Source organism: Alosa pseudoharengus, unplaced genomic scaffold (assembly GCF_046254945.1).
Source record: "Alosa pseudoharengus isolate Yale_2024_CS ecotype anadromous, Long Island Sound unplaced genomic scaffold, YU_APseudo_1.1 YU_APseudo_1.1_scf_24, whole genome shotgun sequence".
In the NCBI taxonomy this organism is placed as follows: Eukaryota; Metazoa; Chordata; class Actinopteri; order Clupeiformes; family Clupeidae; genus Alosa; species Alosa pseudoharengus.
Window position 1 is genome coordinate 440,001 of NW_027468689.1, and position 20,000 is coordinate 460,000.

A 20,000-nucleotide genomic window follows, 5' to 3' on the forward strand; every position below is an offset into this window, starting at 1 on the left:
ATGTGGCCTTTGTGCCCCCCACCAAATATGCCCAACTGAAGGCCAAGTGGCCTTGCCCCCAGAATGGTGAAATTCCAAGGCATATAGCCCTAGGCTTCACGTGGATTGGGAGACAGACTGCCCAAAGCCACAGTGCGTGGTCTGCAGTGAGATGCTATCTAACCATTCTAATGTGGTTCTCCACACTGTTTGTTTTTTTAGCGTGAGAGCTCATAGACCAGTTGCACATTTTGATTTTGTCATCATGTAGGGCGGCTAATTAAACACGATGCCTGGAATGCGTCAATAGAATGTGTTACTTTTTTATGTGTTGGATGGTGGGGGTACGCGAGCCGAGTCAGGTTGTAGAAGGTGGTCCGCGGGGAAAAAAGTTTGGGAACCGCTGTTCTAGTGCATCATATCTCCGCCGAAACAGACCGTTTTTCTTTAAAATACGCTTCAGAGTCTTCAAGCACATAACCACATTGTGTCTCACCGCCAAAGCCTCCAGCATATTTTTGTATGTGAGCCCCATGTTAAAGTAAAACTTAATCAAGTTGAGGTTATCCATGATGTGCGAACCAACGGACCTGTGTGTCTCCTACGCCAGACTGCGAATACAGAGCCCTGCAATAGCCCACTCCAAACTATTGCGAGGGAACGCAAAGACTATTGCGAGGGAACGCAAAAGTATTGCGAGGGAACGCAAAAACTATTGTGAGGGAACGCAAAAGTATTGTGTGGGAACGCAAAAGTATTGCGAGGGAACGCAAAAAGTATTGCGTGGGAACGCAAAAGTGCGGTCTAAAAAAACTGCCCACCCTGTCCCCAGGGAGGCTCCGTATAAAGCACATAGTCATTGTAGCCATTCAGGGAATAGGCATTTAAAAGGGAGACAGATTATGGTGTGATATGACTCAGAACTGACATCGGGCAATGGCAGTGCGAGATGTTCAGAACGTAAGAGCTAAAACTTCTACAAGCTCAGTAACATCCACAGCGGAAAAAAGAAGGTAAGAAAAATAGTCGGAAAACTTAGATGTGTAAGGCAAGCAAGTTGTTACTAAAAATGTAAACATGCACGTTGCACTGCTGTGCGGTGGGTTACAGTGCATGCGTAAAGTAGCCTATAATGTGAATGAATATTTTATTAAGTGAAAAAATATTTTATTAAGGATTTCTTTCTTTTTGCAAAAAATAAAGTACAATAGGCATTAATTAGTAGGCTAAATAGCAGCATGTTGAAATGATGTGCTAAATTGCGTTTTTTATTACAATGATACAATTGTAGGCTACAGGCTGCGTTTTATTTGGAGACTTTTGCGAGACAGAGACTGAGTGCGTGCGTGCGCGTGTGCGTATGTGTATGTGTATGCGTGCGCGCGAGTGTGTGTGTGTGTGTGTGTGTGTATGTGTGAGTGTGTGTGTGCGTGCACGCGCGTGTGCGTATGTGTGAGTGTGTGTGTGTGTGTGTGTGTGTGTGTGTGAGTGTGTGTGTGTGTGCACGCGCGTGTGCGTATGTGTGAGTGTGTGTGTGCGTGTGTGTGTGTGTGTGAGTGTGTGTGTGCGTGCACGCGCGTGTGCGTATGTGTGAGTGTGTGTGTGTGTGTGTGTGTGTGTTTGTGTGCGTATGTGTGTGTGTATGTGTGTGTGTGTGTGTGTGTGTGTGTGTGTGTGCGTGCATGCGCGTGCGTGCTCGTGTGCGTATGTGTAAGTGTGTGTGTGTGTGTGAGTGTGTGTGTGTTTGTGTGTGAGTGTGAGTGTGTGTGTGTTTGTGTGTGAGTGTGTGTGTGTTTGTGTGTGAGTGTGAATGTGTGTGTGTTTGTGTGTGAGTGTGTGTGTGTGTGTGTGTGTGTGTAAACTCACGCTCTGCTATCTGCACCACAGGGAAGCCCAGGTAGAAGCTGTACTCCACCATGCTGAGCTGTCGCAGGTGACCGCTGACCTCTGACCCCAGCAGGTAGCCGCGTTCGTCCTTCACAGCAAAGGTGACGTCCACCGGCGCCCTCTGCTGCTGACGCTGGGCCTTGGCCATGCTGATTGTGATGTTGACAATCTGACACACACACACACACACGCACACACACGCACACACACACACACAACACCAAACCCCACCCATGGTCATAGAAAATTGTTATGTATGTGTCCAGTCTAGTGGCATTCACTTATAAAACTCTGAACAATCTGACTAATATGAGCTAAAGATGCATTATGGATGCAATGATTAATGTAATGGGATATTAAGGTCAGGATAAGGGCTCAGGTCAGTGTACTGTTTTTATGTTGTGTCAAGGTTAAGGTTGTCATAGTTACCTCTAAGGTGAAGCTTCCATTAAGGTTGTCTAAATTACCTCTATGGTGAAGCTTCCATTAACCCTCTAACCGCCCAAGTCGCAATATTGCGACAAGCGTCATTACTGAATAAAACAGACGATAGTCGAGTGTAAAATCTAATTTGTACTCTTTACCACTAGGTGGCAGACCTCCAGAGCTTCGATTGAAGCTCATGTTTGTTTGTGAAAGTTTTCAGGAAGTACGCGAGAAACACACATGCATTTCCTCTATAACGCGGAAGTGATGTGAGCCATAGTTTTGCACAAATTGAAGCAGAAATACACCAAATGTTTAAAAAAAAAATTCACATGTGATGAAGTCTTGGGTCTGTTATTCACCTACTCTGAAGGAGAGTATCTGCCTTTTGGAGGATATGATCGATCGTCTATTGACAGTGATAGTCACGGTGCGTCTGTGAATGGAGGTGCGTCTTTGCGTGTAGACGACGGTGTCCACGAAGCATACCATGCTTATTTCGACCCTCTGCCCAACATAGCTGGAGGTGCCAGTGGCAATAGTGATGATCGTGTCCGTAATGGACGTGGTATAGACAGCAGGGGTTGTAAAAATAGTGCTCTGAAGAACTACAAAGTCACCCACGAACTTATTTTACCAGGCTACTTTATTGTATAGTAGCATAGGGTTTGTGGTTATAGTAATAGTTTACTATTGTTGGTTTACATGTGACTGTTTTCCTGTTCATTTGTTATGTGGGTGAAATGACAAAAAAAGAAAGTAAAACTGCTCAAATATGTTCAACATCTAGTATTTACTGAAATGTGCATAATTCAAGGTGGTTGCCATCCAGTGATGTCATAATATGCAAATAAGATGAGTAAATTGACCCCCTTTTTAAACTTTTGTTCATACTCAATGATTTTCACATTTCCAGTAGGACTTTATCTTTGACCACTTTCAAGCCATGGCCTTTTAAAATTTTGATGTGAAAATCCAATTTAAACCTGGCGGCTAAAAGGGTTAAGGTTGTCATAGTTACCTCTATGGTGAAGCTTCCATTAAGGTTGTCATAGTTACCTCTATGGTGAAGCTTCCATTAAGGTTGTCATAGTTACCTCTATGGTGAAGCTTCCATTAAGGTTGTCATAGTTACCTCTATGGTGAAGCTTCCATTTTCCTGGTAGCGTCGGCGCACCTCAGTGTATGCTGTGAGCAGGCCTCTCTCCACCTGCTCACTGAAGCTGCACACACGCACATCCACGTGGCCTGGAACAAACTGAAGCACTGCACACACACACACACACACACACACACGACATGGCCACATTTACAAAAGGTGAATACAATTTAAATATGAATTTAAAAAGAATTCAATTTGTTTTAGAACTATTAAAAAGCAGATTAAAAATCCACGCATGTATACAATGTATAAATGGCTTGTTACTAACACACACACACACACACACACACACACACACACACACATGATTGTGTGCACACCTGAGTGCACCAGGTGCTTGTGGTCAGGCACACACACACACACACACACACACACACACACACACACACACACACACACACACACACATGATTGTGTGCACACCTGAGTGCACCAGGTGCTTGTGGTCAGGCACACACACACACACACACACATTGTGTGCACACCTGAGTGCACCAGGTGCTTGTGGTCAGGCACACACACACACACACACACACACACACACACACACACACATGATTGTGTGCACACCTGAGTGCACCAGGTGCTTGTGGTCAGGCACACACACACACACACACACACACACACACACACACACATGCTTGTGTGCACACCTGAGTGCACCAGGTGCTTGTGGTCAGGCGCACACACACACACACACACACACACACACACACACACACATGATTTTGTGCACACCTGAGTGCACCAGGTGCTTGTGGTCAGGCACACACACACACACACACACACACATGATTGTGTGCACACCTGAGTGCACCAGGTGCTTGTGGTCAGGCACACACACTCACACACACACACACACATGATTGTGTGCACACCTGAGTGCACCAGGTGCTTGTGGTCAGGCACACACACACACACACACACACACACACACACACACACACACACACACACACATGATTGTGTGCACACCTGAGTGCACCAGGTGCTTGTGGTCAGGCACACACACACACACACACACACACACACACACACATGATTGTGTGCACACCTGAGTGCACCAGGTGCTTGTGGTCAGGCACACACACACACACACACACACACACACACACACACACACACACACACATGATTGTGTGCACACCTGAGTGCACCAGGTGCTTGTGGTCAGGCACACACACACACACACACACACACACACACACACACACACATGATTGTGTGCACACCTGAGTGCACCAGGTGCTTGTGGTCAGGCACACACACACACACACACACACACATGATTGTGTGCACACCTGAGTGCACCAGGTGCTTGTGGTCAGGCACACACACACACACACACACACACACACACACACACACACATGATTGTGTGCACACCTGAGTGCACCAGGTGCTTGTGGTCAGGCACACACACACACACACACACACACACACACACACACACACACACACACATGATTGTGTGCACACCTGAGTGCACCAGGTGCTTGTGGTCAGGCACACACACACACACACACACACACACACACATGATTGTGTGCACACCTGAGTGCACCAGGTGCTTGTGGTCAGGCACACACACACACACACACACACACACACACACACATGATTGTGTGCACACCTGAGTGCACCAGGTGCTTGTGGTCAGGAACAGTGACGGAGATGGGCGTGGCAGAGAGGATGGTGCTGGAGGCGGAGCTTCGTGCTGATTGGAGGAGAGCGTTTATGACAGAAACGGCTGTGAACACCAGCGGGCCGGCCACCGTGCGGAAGATGAAGGTGGGCGGAGCCCTGAGCACCTGGCAAAGGTTAAAGGTCACGATGTTAAAGGTCATTAACATGATCCTTCAGCTCGGTACAAAACACTATGTCAAAGATGGTTTATTACGAAGATACTTCCTGAGAGGCCATTTCCTGTCCCTGGAAATGTATGCAAATAGGGTAGCAGTAGTACACGCCCCGCACGAGGGGGGGGGGGCACTACCCCCATTCATGCAGTGATCAGGCTCCCTTTTTAACATTGAGGTCTATGGCAGTGATCAGGCTCCCTTTTTAACATTGAGGTCTATGGCAGAATCCAAGTGATCAGGCTCCCTTTTTAACATTGAGGTCTATGGCAGTGATCAGGCTCCCTTTTTAACATTGAGGTCTATGGCAGAATCCAAGTGATCAGGCTCCCTTTTTAACATTGAGGTCTATGGCAGAATCCAAGTGATCAGGCTCCCTTTTTAACATTGAGGTCTATGGCAGAATCCAAGTGATCAGGCTCCCTTTTTAACATTGAGGTCTATGGCAGAATCCAAGAATTTCCCAGAATTTGTCAAAGCCTTTTTTTCTGAGCAATGGATGCACATTTCGGACACGGTATCATGATCTCCAAACCCTCATCCCCATTTCAGGAGAATGTCGTGACAGTATGACCCTCCAGTCAGGAGAAAATTGTGTAATGAAGGTGTACACAAGTTTGTTTTGTACTCCGGCTTCTGTCTGGCGTGGAACCGAAACGTCAGTCATACGTCAGTGACACGCCCCTGTGCAGGCGGGGACTGAAGCCCGTCTCTGACTGAACTCCACTTTGACCTCATAGACATGAACTAGGACGACCCATCTACCTACGCATTAATTATCTTTGACTATGTGCATGCAAATATGGACACCTATGCAGTGTGAATAAATGCAAATAGAGGTTGTCTAGGCATCCATGCATTTACATCCACCTCACATTTTCATCATGTATGTACATTTTACATACATTTCTATTATGTACATTTTACATACATTTCTATTTATTTTACATACATTTCTATTTATTTTACAAATACGTTTCCTACTCTTTAAATCTATATTAAAATTATGCAAAAAGTGATGTGGAACATTACAACATGTTATGCAAAGTATGTGTGTAAGATATCCAAGAGCAGTCAGTAATAGAATGTCAGAGAACTATGCAGCGAAAGGATATCAAATCTGAAATGTTTACATTTGTCTATGAATTGACCCCTGATATCAAATCTGATCTTTATGAATTGACCCCTGACCCCTGACCCCTGGTCTGTATGTGTATGCTGTGGTCCAGTGAGACACTCACCTGCAGCTCCACCGAGCGGTTGAACTCCCGTCTCAGGACGTCCTTGATGTGGGCTTTGGCGAAAGCAACGGATGTGCCCACTGGCATACCTGCACCAGCCAGCAGAGGGCAGCAGTCAGAACTGCAGTGCTGCAGTATACTTCACACCAAGACTAATCAGTAGCCTTAAGGCCTCAATCAATACAGTTTAGAACATGATATTTAACTATCTGGACATTAGAGTGGTTTTCAGACTTTACAATGACTAATACTAAAATTATTTAAAAACATACATATAAATGGTATCATTGACAGCAATTAGAAAAGTATATGACTTTTTAATGTCAATATTCGGGTCAATTTATGTGTTTATGCTAAACAGTATAATACTAAAAACGTCTAAATATTACAATTGTTATTGCTAATACTTACATTGCATCACATGCTAAATGCTATGACTGATCCTACATACCCACTTGCATCACATGCTAAATGCTAAATGCTATGACTGATCCCACTTACCCACTTGCACCACATGCTAAATGCTACGACTGATCCCACATACCCACTTGCACTCATCACATGCTAAATGCTACGACTGATCCCACATACCCACTTGCATCACATGCTAAATGCTAAATGCTATGACTGATCCCACATACCCACTTGCACTCATCATATGCTAAATGATATGACTGATCCCACATACCCACTTGCATCACGCTAAATGCTAAATGCTAAATGCTACGACTGATCCCACATACCCACTTGCATCACATGATAAATGCTAAATGCTATGACTGATCCCACATACCCACTTGTATCACATGCTAAATGCTAAATGCTACGACTGATCCCACATACCCACTTGCACTCATCATATGCTAAATGCTATGACTGATCCCACATACCCACTTGTATCACATGCTAAATGCTAAATGCTATGACTGACCCTACATACCCACTTGCACTCATCATATGCTAAATGCTATGACTGATCCCACATACCCACTTGTATCACATGCTAAATGCTATGACTGATCCCACATACCCACTTGCACTCATCATATGCTAAATGCTATGACTTATCCCACATACCCACTTGTATCACATGCTAAATGCTAAATGCTTTGACTGACCCTACATACCCACTTGCACTCATCATATGCTAAATGCTACGACTGATCCCACATACCCACTTGCACTCATCATATGCTAAATGCTATGACTGAACCCACATACCCACTTGCACGAGGTACATATCAGGTCTACTGATGTTGCACAAGGGCTGCCTGCTCGGCGGGGACAGGGGGATTCTGGGAGTTGGAGGCGTTGGGGCTTGTTTTGGAGGCATGGTGCTGGGGCGGGGTGTGGAGGGGGCGCGTGGCGGCTTGGTGGTGACCGCCTGGGTGGTCGGTCTGCGGGGGATGGTGGGAGCCGGGGGAGGTATGGCGGGGGGGCCGGGGGGGCGTGCTATGCCCATGGAGGCGTGGGGGGTGGGCTTGGGGGGGGAGGGCCTATGGGTGTCTGTAGGAGGAGCTCTGAGGATGGGGGGGGAGAGGGAAGGGGTGGGGCTGATGGAGGGCTTAGCAGGCGTGGGTGCAGGAGGTGGAGAGTGTGTGTGTGTGTGTGTGTGTGTGTGTGTGTGCATGTGTGTGAAGGTGTGTGCGGGGGTGGGAGAGATGAGAGAGGTGTCCTTGCTGTCCCTCTCTTGCTCTTGCCCGGCACTGCTGTTGTCTTTGGCCTCCTTGCTGTGCGTGTGTGTGTGTGTGTGTGTGTGCGTGGTGTGTGTGTGTGTGACGTTCTCTCGGTTCTGCAGCATGTTGTAGTACTCCAGACTGTTCATGTCAGGCAGAAGCATCTCTGTGGGCTCGATGGGGTACAGTTCCGCCCAATCGAAATCCAGCTCCTCCTCTACGCCCGCCCCGGGAGGAAGGCGCGGGTCAACGGCGGCCGCCGTCGGAGGGAGGGGCCTGGAGGAGAGGGGGAGTGTCGGGCGGGCGGGAAATGCGGTGTCGTAGCTCACGCCCGTGCCGGCCTCGTCCAGATCCTCCGTGTGTGTGTGTGTGTGTGTGCGCGTCGGGGAGTGTGTGAGTGTGTGTGTGGGCAGGCTGGAGAGGAGCGACAGGTCCTCTGCGTCCGCCCCCATGAAGGTGAGCGTCTCCAGGTAGTCGCCCGAGCCCCAGTCCTCTGCCGTGGGGGACGACTCGGTGTCGTCGGGCGGCGCCAGGGTGGGCGTGGCGGGTGTGGGCTCGTTGCCATGGAGAAGTGGGCCCTGGCGCTCGTTGCCATGGAGAAGCGGGCCTTGGCTGGGTGCCAGGAGCTCAGGCGGGCGCAGCAGCAGGTGGATGCCCTGGGCGCCGTCGTCACGGCTACCGTCGTTCCGGTCATCAGAGGCCTCTGTCCTCGCCCTGGACACGTTGGCGTTGGCGCTGGAGACTGGGCCCCGGCCGTGGCCATGGTGACCACTGGCCTTTTTGGAATGTCTGGATCCTGAGGGAGAATGCCGCCGAGCTGCTTCAAACCGCTGTGGCGATGATGATGATGATGACAACGACAAAGATGTTCTATTTGCGGCTGAAGCTATTCTTGCAGCAGGTTCAGGCAGACCTCTCTCAGACAGGCTGGACACTGTGGACAGACACAGGATAGCCAATGAATGGTACACACTGCAGTCCTCTTGAATATTTAAACACTCATACCTGTGTGTCTAATATTCACATCACATAGCACGGAGTCAAAATATGGAAAGAGACAAAGAGGCTAATATCTTGTAGTGACATCTCTGCACAGTAGTTTAGCATACACAGACAAAGAGACTAATATCATGTAGTGACATCTCTGCACAGTAGTTTATCATGCACACATCATTATTTATAAGCAACTTAACACAACTACAGCCACATCATTATATACACAAATGACTGCCACTTCTGTTTGCAAACTATGCTTCTAGTCTACTAGTCTCTTCTCAAACTCTAAGTGGAATACATACATACACAGACACACACACACAAACACACACAAATACATACACAGACACACACACACACAAACACGCTACTACAGTTTAAGGCTGTGAATGTCTACACACATGAGCACCAGCAACAGCCTACATTCAAAACTGCGGCACCTAAAAATACCTGCCCTATCAGAGAGTCTTCCCCTGCAGCAAACCCAGTGCACATAGTGCACATAGCCCTGCAGCACATACTGCACATAGCCCTGCAGCAAACCCAGTGCACATACTGCACATACTGCCCCAGGGAACAGACCCAAAGCAGGCAGCCATCAAACCACAACAATAGAAAGATGGACACAGACAAGAAGCAGCACTCGACACCTATTCATCCCACAACCCTCCTTCTAGGCCACTCTGCTGTGAGACATATAAATGGGGAAAGGATGATTGTATGTTGTTTCCCAAATGCTTCAGTGTCTGACACAAAAAACAAGCTTGCAGAACTGGTGTCAAAATATGCAACTATCAAGCGCATCATTGTGGATGTTGGAGCAAATGACATCTACAGAGAACAGCTGTATGTCAAAGAAGATTTCAAGGAACTTTTCTCGGCCCTATATGAGCTTGGAATACAAATTTTCATCAGTGGCCCACTCCCAGCAGAGGGAAGCTTTGTATTTTCCAGACTATTCAGTTTAAACACCTTGCTCGCAAAAACATGCTTTTCAGTTGGGATGAATTTTATTGACATTTTGAACCTTTTTTGGAATCGCAGGGAATACTTCAGACCAAATAGTTGGACTAGTTGGACTGGGGCCAAGATCTTAACCGAATACTATCACCTCTCTCTCCTGCACCCAACATTTTTTCTGCCAACCTTGAGCCGAGCCTTTGATAAGCGCTCAGTGGCCATACAGACGGAACAAGCAGATGACATCAACATCTCAGCTAAACCAAAACACTCTGCACAGGCTGAAACAGAGATATGCCCAACCCTCCCTGCTGTGGGGCCCTCTGGTAACCACCCGCTAGCCTCCACTGAAATGCAGACCTTGGAGAAACACAAACAACCAGCTCAACAATGCCCAGCCATGTCCTCTGGACAAGATAAGATGGGTGCTGCTAAAATTACTCAAAGTCAATCACTGGCGTCAAACTCCCTGGAATCTCAGCAAACAAATGGATGTGATGAGCATGAGGAGATAGCACCTATCAAAGCTGCTGAGAGGCTATCAGAAAGGAAGGGTCATGTTGTAACACCAGTACCAATACCCCTCCCCACCTCCGTCGACTCCCTGCCACCACAAAGACACAACAACATGGAATACACTACTGGAATACATGTTGAAAGCGGAGCGTCTGCAACAAACTCCCCAGGGCCTCAGCAGGCAGATGGAGACTCTGAACCAATATTCAACCCCATCTTCCTTGATTTCCCATCACCACCTACACCCAATCACGGCCCCACCCAATCAAACTCCCCAGGCCACCCAAACCCCCCTGTATACCCATCCTCATCCCAACACTCCCCCACCCGCTCAAACTCCCCAGGATCCCCTGTATACCCATTGTGAGAAACTGAACTTTATCGTTCTCACTACCTCATCCGCGTTGCCCTGCAAGCGCAGACACGAGAGAAAGAGAGTCATTTGTTCGCACACACACGCACACAGTTCTCCACTGCGTCCCTCTTTGAATGTAAAATGTTTTGTTTGTGATGTTAAGTGTTGTTGCATGTTCGGTGGGCTTCACAAGAGATGTACGGGGGGTTTCGCGTTATACAAGAGATGTACGGTGGGCTTTGCGTTATACAACAGATGTACGGTGGGCTTTGCGTTATACAAGAGATGTACGGGGGGCTTGGCGTTATACAAGAGCTGTACGGGGGGCTTGGCGTTATACAAGAGATGTACGGGGGGCTTGGCGTTATACAAGAGATGTACGGTGGGCTTTGTGTTATACAAGAGATGTTCGGGGGGCTTCGCGTTATACAAGAGATGTACGGGGGGCTTTGTGTTATACAAGAGATGTACGGTGGGCTTTGTGTTATACAAGAGATGTACGGGGGGCTTTGTGTTATACAAGAGATGTTCGGGGGGTTTTGCGTTATACATGCGTTTTGCGTTCGGGGGGTTTTATTGTTGGTGTCGGGTGTTTGCCGCCGGTTTGGCGTTCGTTCACGCTGTAAACCAATTGTTTGGTTTGCCGCGATTCCGCTCATTCATTCATTCACTCATTACAACGTCATTACCAACTTCATTCTTGTCAATAACATTTACATAGTGTGGTACCCACTAGCTTGTCGTCCATTTGCCATGTCATATCGTCTGTATAGTGCCCATAATCTGGTTAACGCATACATCTACTCACAACACTTCCTGACGCTCCGACCTCTGTCACTGTCCCATTGCGGAAGCGCGCTCCGCGCCGGGACAGGTTATTTTAAACATTCTGCAGGGGTAGGGAGCAGGGCATTATGCTACAGGGGTGTTTAGGATATTCTTTTGGTGGTTTTGTTTCTTTATGCCTTGTGGTTAGGTACATATTTATAACAGACATATGTTTTGTTCATTATATACTTTTCTGTTGTTTTCTATATCATTGTTATGTTGATTTATGTTATGTATTAGTAAGCCCTATTCTGAGTACTTCCCTAGCTCAATGGTGTGCCTCAATTATCCCCATTTGACAGTAATAGCTGGGGCTATTTAATGGGGTAGCTCAGTTCCCAAAGGGTGCATAGTAGGTGAAGGACTCTCCTGTTGTGAGGCAGAGTAAGTTATGTGTTATGCTGATACTTTGGACTATGCATTGTTTGTGCTATCTTTGTTTGTTTTTGGTAGGGAAAAGTATTTTGTTTATTAATGTTGCTATTTTTGAATATGGTGAAAAATAAATAATTGAAATTAACAGAAGCTACATCCAACCTCTCCTGCAAGTGCTGTTTTCTCCATCTCCACCTAAAACTCACAATCCAACACGTGGGTTGACCGCCCGGTCGCTCACACCCATCACCATCCCCACCCCAGCACATGATGCTCCCTGCAAGAATGGAAGGACTGCTGCCAGTAGCCCTGCAGGTTTTTAGTAGCCCAAGACCTTCAACTGTATACCCATCAACATCCCACCTCGTTAGTAGACCAAGACCTTCAACTGTGCGGTTTTTTAGTACCCCAAGACCCTTAGCACCAAAGGTGCGCATGGCACCTCCACGGCCTCCCCCTTTCCATTCAGAAGGATCTCTTAAGCAGCAACAACCTCTTAGTTCATATTCTTAGCTGGCATATGCAGCTGCAGGGGACAATTATTTGATGATGATGATGACTGTATTGCATGATATTCTCAGGGTCCCTGCAATATAAATGGTACTGACAGTAGTTTTGAGAACATGCCGGGACCCAGTAAGCCCATGCCATTCTCTATTCCTGTATTGACAAGAAATAGAAAACAAATGCATCGAGCTTATAGGGTAAACCAGTCCAATCTACTACCCGCACCACATCAACCTCAGATTTCCCCCATGGATCATATTTCCCCAACACTTACAGCAAAACTAGCACTGCTAAATATCAGATCTCTTTCAAACAAATCATTCATAATTAATGATCTAATTTGCACACACAACCTTGATTTTTTACTTTTAACTGAGACATGGTTAAATCAAGCAAACAGTGCTGCTACTGTCATCGAATCAGCTCCCCCAAATTTCAGTTTTCTGAGTGCTACCAGAGCAAATAAAAGAGGTGGGGGGATAGCCACAATTTTCAAGACGTCTTTTCAGTGCAATCAGTCGTCATTCGGTGACTTCATTTGAATATCTGTGTGCACGCATTAAGTCTTCTCCTGAGATTTTATTACTGACAATTTACAGGCCTCCAAAACATTCAGCAAAAGTTTTTCTTGAAGAGCTAGGTGAACTGCTATCAGTCGTTTGCATAGAGTTTGACTGTCTTATTATATCAGGGGATCTAAACTTGCATGTGGATAATCATGAAAACAATTACGCCAAGGAATTCATTGCACTAATCGATACTTTCTCCCTAACATAGCATGTACAGGGGCCAACACACTCTCTCGGCCATACCCTCGACCTTGTTATCACAAAGGGTCTCGATGTCTCTACAGCTGTTAAAGACCTGGCCTTATCTGATCATTTCTGCGTGTTCTTTGATGTGTCTATGTCCCCACACACTCAAAACACAGCTATGATGGTAAAAAGGAGAATCATAAATGATCAGACAAGTGCTCTCTTTGAGCAAGCACTTTCGCTAAAGTCAAGTCAACTGTCAGACTCTGAAGACTTATTTGATCACTTTAATGCAAAAATGGCAAACATTATGGATGACATTGCTCCATTACAATTCAAGAAAGTTAAGGACAAACAGAAAGCACCATGGAGGCAAAATCCAGCAGTCAAACTTCTAAAAAGAGAGTGTAGGAAAACTGAAAGAAAATGGCGTAAATACAAACTTCAGATCCACTATGAAATCCATAAAGCATATAATTCTGAAATATGCAAAGCAAAACAGTCCTTCTTTTCTAACATTATCAATAGAAGTTCAAATAACACTCGTATTCTATTTTCAACTGTTGATAAGTTAACAAATCCCCCTCACAATTAGCGCCTGAACTTCTCTCAACTAATAAATGCAATGAGTTTTCATCTTTTTTTAAAGGTAAAATTGACAAAATCAGACTCAACATATCTGCTCAATTACAAATTCAACAACCTGAACTTCCAGCAACAAACAGAGGGAAACTAAACTTGATGTCAGAGTTCAGCTTGATAGACTACGAAACACTTAAAAAAACGGTACAGAATCTCAGCTCTTCCACATGTCTTAGACACTCTGCCTACCAAAACTGTTTTTCACCTCATAGCGGCGGATGTCCTTCAAATTGTAAATGTATCACTGCTGTCTGGCACTTTTCCTAAGTCACTGAAAACAGCTGTTGTAAAGCCACTTCTCAAGAAGAATAACCTGGATGCCTCCATGCTAAACAATTACAGGCCCATCATATCCAATCTACCTTTTATTGGCAAAATTATTGAAAAAGTAGTCTTTAATCAAATAACCACCTTCCTAACATCAAATGGGTATTTTGATTACTTTCAGTCTGGTTTTCGGGCAAATCACAGCACTGAAACAGCTCTCATTAAAGTTTCCAATGACATACGCCTCAACACAGATTCAGGTAAAACATCAGTCCTAGTGCTACTGGACCTTAGTGCAGCATTTGACACTGTTGATCACAATATTTTACCACACAGACTAGAACACTAGGTTGGATTTACAGGCATAGTTATCAGCTGGCTAAAATCGGATCTACAAGAAAGGAGCTTCTTTGTTGCCATCGGAAACTGTACCTCAACACCAACGTCCTTGACCTGTGGTGTTCCCCAGGGGTCGATCTTGGGGCCCCTATTATTCAACCTCTACAGTATATGCTCCCACTAGGACAAATCATCCAAAATAATTTGATTTCATATCATAGCTATGCAGATGACACACACATTTACTTAGCTCTGTCACTAAACGACTATGGTCCTCTTGAATCTATGTGTCAGTGTATAGAACAAATCAACACCTGGATATCTCAAAATTTTCTTCAGCTGAACAAAGAAAAAGTAATTATATTTGGTAAAAAGGAAGAAAGACTTAGGGTTGCCACTCTCCTTGACACAAAAGGCTTGAAGGCAAAGGATACAGTTAAAAATTTCGGTGTATTAATTGACAGTGATCTAAATTTCAACAGCCACATGAAAGCGATAACTAAATCAGCTTTTTACCACCTCAAAAATATTGCCAAACTCAGAGGGCTGATGTCAAAATATGACATGAAAAACTCATTCATGCATTTATCTCCAGCAGGGTTGATTACTGCAATGGACTGTTCACAAGCCTTCCTAAAAAGACTTTTAAACAGCTTCAGGTGATACAAAATGCAGCAGCTAGGATTCTAACAAAAACTAAAAGAACTGACCACATTACTCCAATTCTTAAGTCCTTGCACTGGCTTCCAGTAAGTCACAGAATTGACTTTAAAGCACTATTGCTTGTTTATAAATCAGTAAATGGAGCAGGACCTACAGTAAATACCTGTCAGACATGCTTCAGCAGTACACACCTTCTCGTCCTCTCAGGTCCCAGGTGAAAAACCTGCTAGTAAAACCTACAGTTAGAACTAAACATGGTGAAGCAGCTTTTAGCTGCTATGCGGCTCAGCTGTGGAACCAAATTTCTGATGACATCAAAAAGGCCCCAACTGTAGCCAGTTTTAAATCTAGACTTAAGACCAAACTGTTCTCAGATGCTTTCTGCTAACTGTGCCGAGTTACAAATTCTAAATCTGCCTTGATAATTATCCTACCTTGTCTTTTATTACTTTTTTACTACTTTTGCCTTTGTTTTTGCTTACTAATTATTCTTTATTTTTAAATGATTTTACCTTGTGTTTTATGTTGTCTTTTTATTATGATCTTTACCTTTTAAAGCATACATGGGCAACATACGGCCCGCGGGCCACATCCGGCCCGTGGGCTTTCCCTGACCGGCCCGCGTAAGGTCCGTGAAAGAACAATAGTCAAGAGCCTAGCATAGAGATAATGCATGCAAATCAATATCGTTGTTTTTATTTTGAAAAGCGACTGCTATTTGTACGCCCATACATTTGTGCGTGGATGCATACGACTTAAACACCCTCACTGATGTGCTGGTGAATAAAATTTATATTATGCTTCTGCGTCGACACAATGCAGTTGCCTTTACGTCGGCGTAAATCTTTCAAAGTTTTGTGTCTCTTATGTCTGCGTCGCTCACCACCGCAAAGGTTGTTAGAACGAACTCTTACTGCTGCTCGTTGGCGATACGAAGTGTTCATTTCAAAACTTTACTGACAGATAGACAATTTACAATCGGATAACCCCGTCATTGTAACCAAAATATGTCTGAGTTTATTTGCAAAGCTTATGTTAGCGAACTAGTATGATGCTACTACCCACAGGTTGCTTGAAGCAGCCGGCTCAACACACAGAGCGAGTTGACCAATCACAGTTATGTGCATAAAGTTAAAGCAAAAACATATCCTACATTTTTAAAATAGTTTTCTTTGTGCATGTTGATTAACTAATGACAGCCTACTATTGTCTGCTCCACATTTTCGTAGTCTAATTCTGCATAGAGTTAAATTAATGATGGTAATGATTTAATGATGAAATATTGTTGATGAAATGGTGGCACAGGCCTATCGGTTGTACTGACTCCTTCACATTTTCATGACCTAGCCTAATTATATAGATATTGTAGTACATTTTTATATCAGTCTTTGAAAACTGAAAAAAAAAATGTCCATGTCAAAAAATCATTTTCGAGAATGAGGATTAAATACTGGACATAGATTAAATATTGCTGTTTTTCCTTTGTCTCCCTCACATTTTCATCTGTTCTTACGACTAGTAAACAAAACCATATGATTTACTTAATGTTATACAAGAACAGAATAGAATTGAACAGAATTGAGTTCAGACTTGAGTTCGGTATTTTGGGTCCGGCCCTCCTCAACAGTCCCAGTTTGTCATGTGGCCCCTTGGGGAAATTAGTTGCCCACCCCTGTTTTAAAGGGACACCAGGCAACGTTTTCGTGTTAATTAATCATCTTCGTAAGTCGGTATATGGTTAAATGACTCATTACGGGGCGAATGAAGGCTCTCTTGCCCGCCCCTACTGCCTGTAGGAAGAATATCCCACTTGCAAGTTCGGTGTATCCTACCCGCCCACCGAACCAGGATCAGTTTACAGCACAGAGGCAGGCTAACGAAACGCCAGCGATTGTTGCCAACATGTGTATAATGGCAGAGCCGGCGAAGAAGCAGCGAAAACCCTTGACGGAAGACGCAAAGAAAAGGAAAAGAGCTTCAGACCAAGCGAGGGGGAGTTTCGTAGAGAAAAAGCATCAGGCTTGCCTGGTGTCCCTTTAACTATTCTTTGACTATATTGCCTTTCTATGCTTTTATTTGTTATTATTGTTTGGTTTGGTTTATGTAAAGCACATTGAATGACCTCTGTGTATGAAATGCACTATATAAATAAACTTGACTTGACTTGACTAGAGTCTTCTTCCCCTGCAGCTAACCCAGTGCACATACTGCACATAGCCCTGCAGCTAACCCAGTGCACATACTGTAGCCCTATTAGAGTTCTTCCCACATCTCAATTGTTCCCCAATATGTGTCCACAGGGCTTCTCGTCTGTTATAATTAGATAGATTGATAGATACTTTATTGATTACTCATTCTGATTTTTTGTCAGTCAGCTCGTTTACATGCACAGATAGAGCTACATGCTCGGCTGGGATTTGACCATAGACAGAAAAAGATTTGAATGGACCACTGTCATGATCTTCGTAGACGAAGTACGAATGTTTTTCTCCACCACGCTAGACGGCGATATGCGCCCAAAGGCCACATATTCCCCAAACTTTCCATATTAGCTTAGTTGCTAGCGAACTTTCCATATAAGCTTAGTTGCTAGTGAACTTTGCATCATCAGTGTAACTAGTTAAATAGTTGACATTACTTGCTGAATATTCTGCTGGATGTTAATTTGTATATGTATGATAGAAGCTGCAACTTATGAGTATGTAGCATTGTGGCATAAAGCTGGCAGAAATCTCCTGTGTTTTTGCTCCATGTAGTTTTGTGTTGCAGCCACAGCGCGTAGACTAGTCTACAGGAATGCTGCTGCGCATGAACTCATTCGGAAATATTTTGAAAGTGTAACAGCTAGATATTCTGTCTTCTCATTTTGTAGATGAAAATGAAGAGAGATTTTATCTTAGTTTTTATTTCATGCAAAACATTTTAGTCTCGTCTTTTTTCGTCAACAATAATGCACCTTAAGATAGTCTTAGTCAGTGTTTCAGGACATTAGTGCAGTCTCGTCATCGTCTCGTCTTAGTCATGGAAAAAAAGATAAAAGAAAAAAACATATTTCCTCTCGTCTCGTCTGACGAAATTAACACTAAAACCCAAACACATACTGAACACATAGCCTGTACTGAACACATACTGAACACATACTGAACACATAGTCTGTACTGAACACATACTGAACACAAAGCCTGTACTGAACACATACTGAACACATAGCCTGTACTGAACACATAACCTGCACTGAACACATAGTCTGTACTGAACACATACTGAACACATAGCCTGTACTGAACACATACTGAACACATAGCCTGTACTGAACACATAGCCTGTACTGAACACATAGTCTGTACTGAACACATACTGAACACATAGCCTGTACTGAACACATACTGAACACATAGCCTGTACTGAACACATAGTCTGTACTGAACACATAGCCTGTACTGAACACATACTGAACACATAGCCTTTAAAAGTGGCACACAACTAATGTACACACACACACACATTATACACACATACACATTTACACACATACACATTTACACGCACACACATTATACACACATACACATTTACACACATTATACACACATACACATTATACACACTCACACATTATACACACATACACATTATACACACACGCACATTGTGACCAGGCATGGCAAAACCAGGCTCAAGTCGCAGAGACGCAAGTCGCGAAAAACGACTTTGAATTTTTTTTCTTCAAAATGAGTTATTTTCGTTTTTTTGCAGAATGTGCAAGTTGAAGTCCTAAAGAAGCAATTCCATGTTTCAGATAACAGCATTGGTTGCTTTAAAAGTGCATATTTTGTCTTTGAAAATGGTTAAGTTTCAGGAAGTAAACCAGCGTTTTAATTTGGGCGTGACTGTGTTAGAAACGTTATCCATTGCTACTAGCTTACGTAGGCCTACTGTCGTATTGGCACCATAGGCTACAAGCCAAAACCCATTACAGATAGTTTCGGTGGGCAATTCATTTGAATAATGCGAGAATGTCTTTGACTGATTGCAGGGTGACTTGCATCGTGTGTGCATTCAAATTAACAGGGTTTGCAAACGTGATCTCCTGTTTCGCGTTTTTATTCATTGCTACTAGCTGGTTCCGTAACCCATTACAGATAGTTTTGTTGGGTCATTAGCACTGCAGGCTGACATATCAGTGACCGTGACAGGGGGGAGGATTGATCTTAATGTCATGTAAATGAGGACCATTGTGTTCCCCTCCCCACACACATTATACACACACACACACATTATACACACACACACATTATACACACACACACACATTATACACACACACACACATTATACACACACACACATTATACACACACACACATTATACACACACACACACATTATACACACATTATACACACACACACACATTATACACACACACACATTATACACACACACACACATTATACACACACATACACACATTATACACACATTATACACACACACACACATTATACACACACACACATTATACACACACACACATTATACACACACACACACATTATACACACAC

The 20,000-nt window shown here is 44.4% G+C and overlaps 1 protein-coding gene across 1 annotated transcript in view; it reads right to left on the minus strand.

Moving 5' to 3' along the window:
* LOC143142697 (UPF0606 protein KIAA1549) overlaps positions 1-20,000 on the minus strand; it is an 80,326-nt gene that overhangs the window by 37,380 nt on the left and 22,946 nt on the right. Inside the window, exons 2-8 of the mRNA XM_076303771.1 lie at positions 8,642-9,164; positions 8,335-8,593; positions 7,776-8,034; positions 6,555-6,643; positions 5,088-5,265; positions 3,428-3,558; positions 1,846-2,035 (exon numbers count right to left, since the gene is read on the minus strand). Of these exons, the coding sequence (XP_076159886.1) occupies positions 1,846-2,035; positions 3,428-3,558; positions 5,088-5,265; positions 6,555-6,643; positions 7,776-8,034; positions 8,335-8,593; positions 8,642-9,164 (1,629 nt within the window). The remainder of the gene's footprint in view (positions 1-1,845; positions 2,036-3,427; positions 3,559-5,087; positions 5,266-6,554; positions 6,644-7,775; positions 8,035-8,334; positions 8,594-8,641; positions 9,165-20,000) is intronic.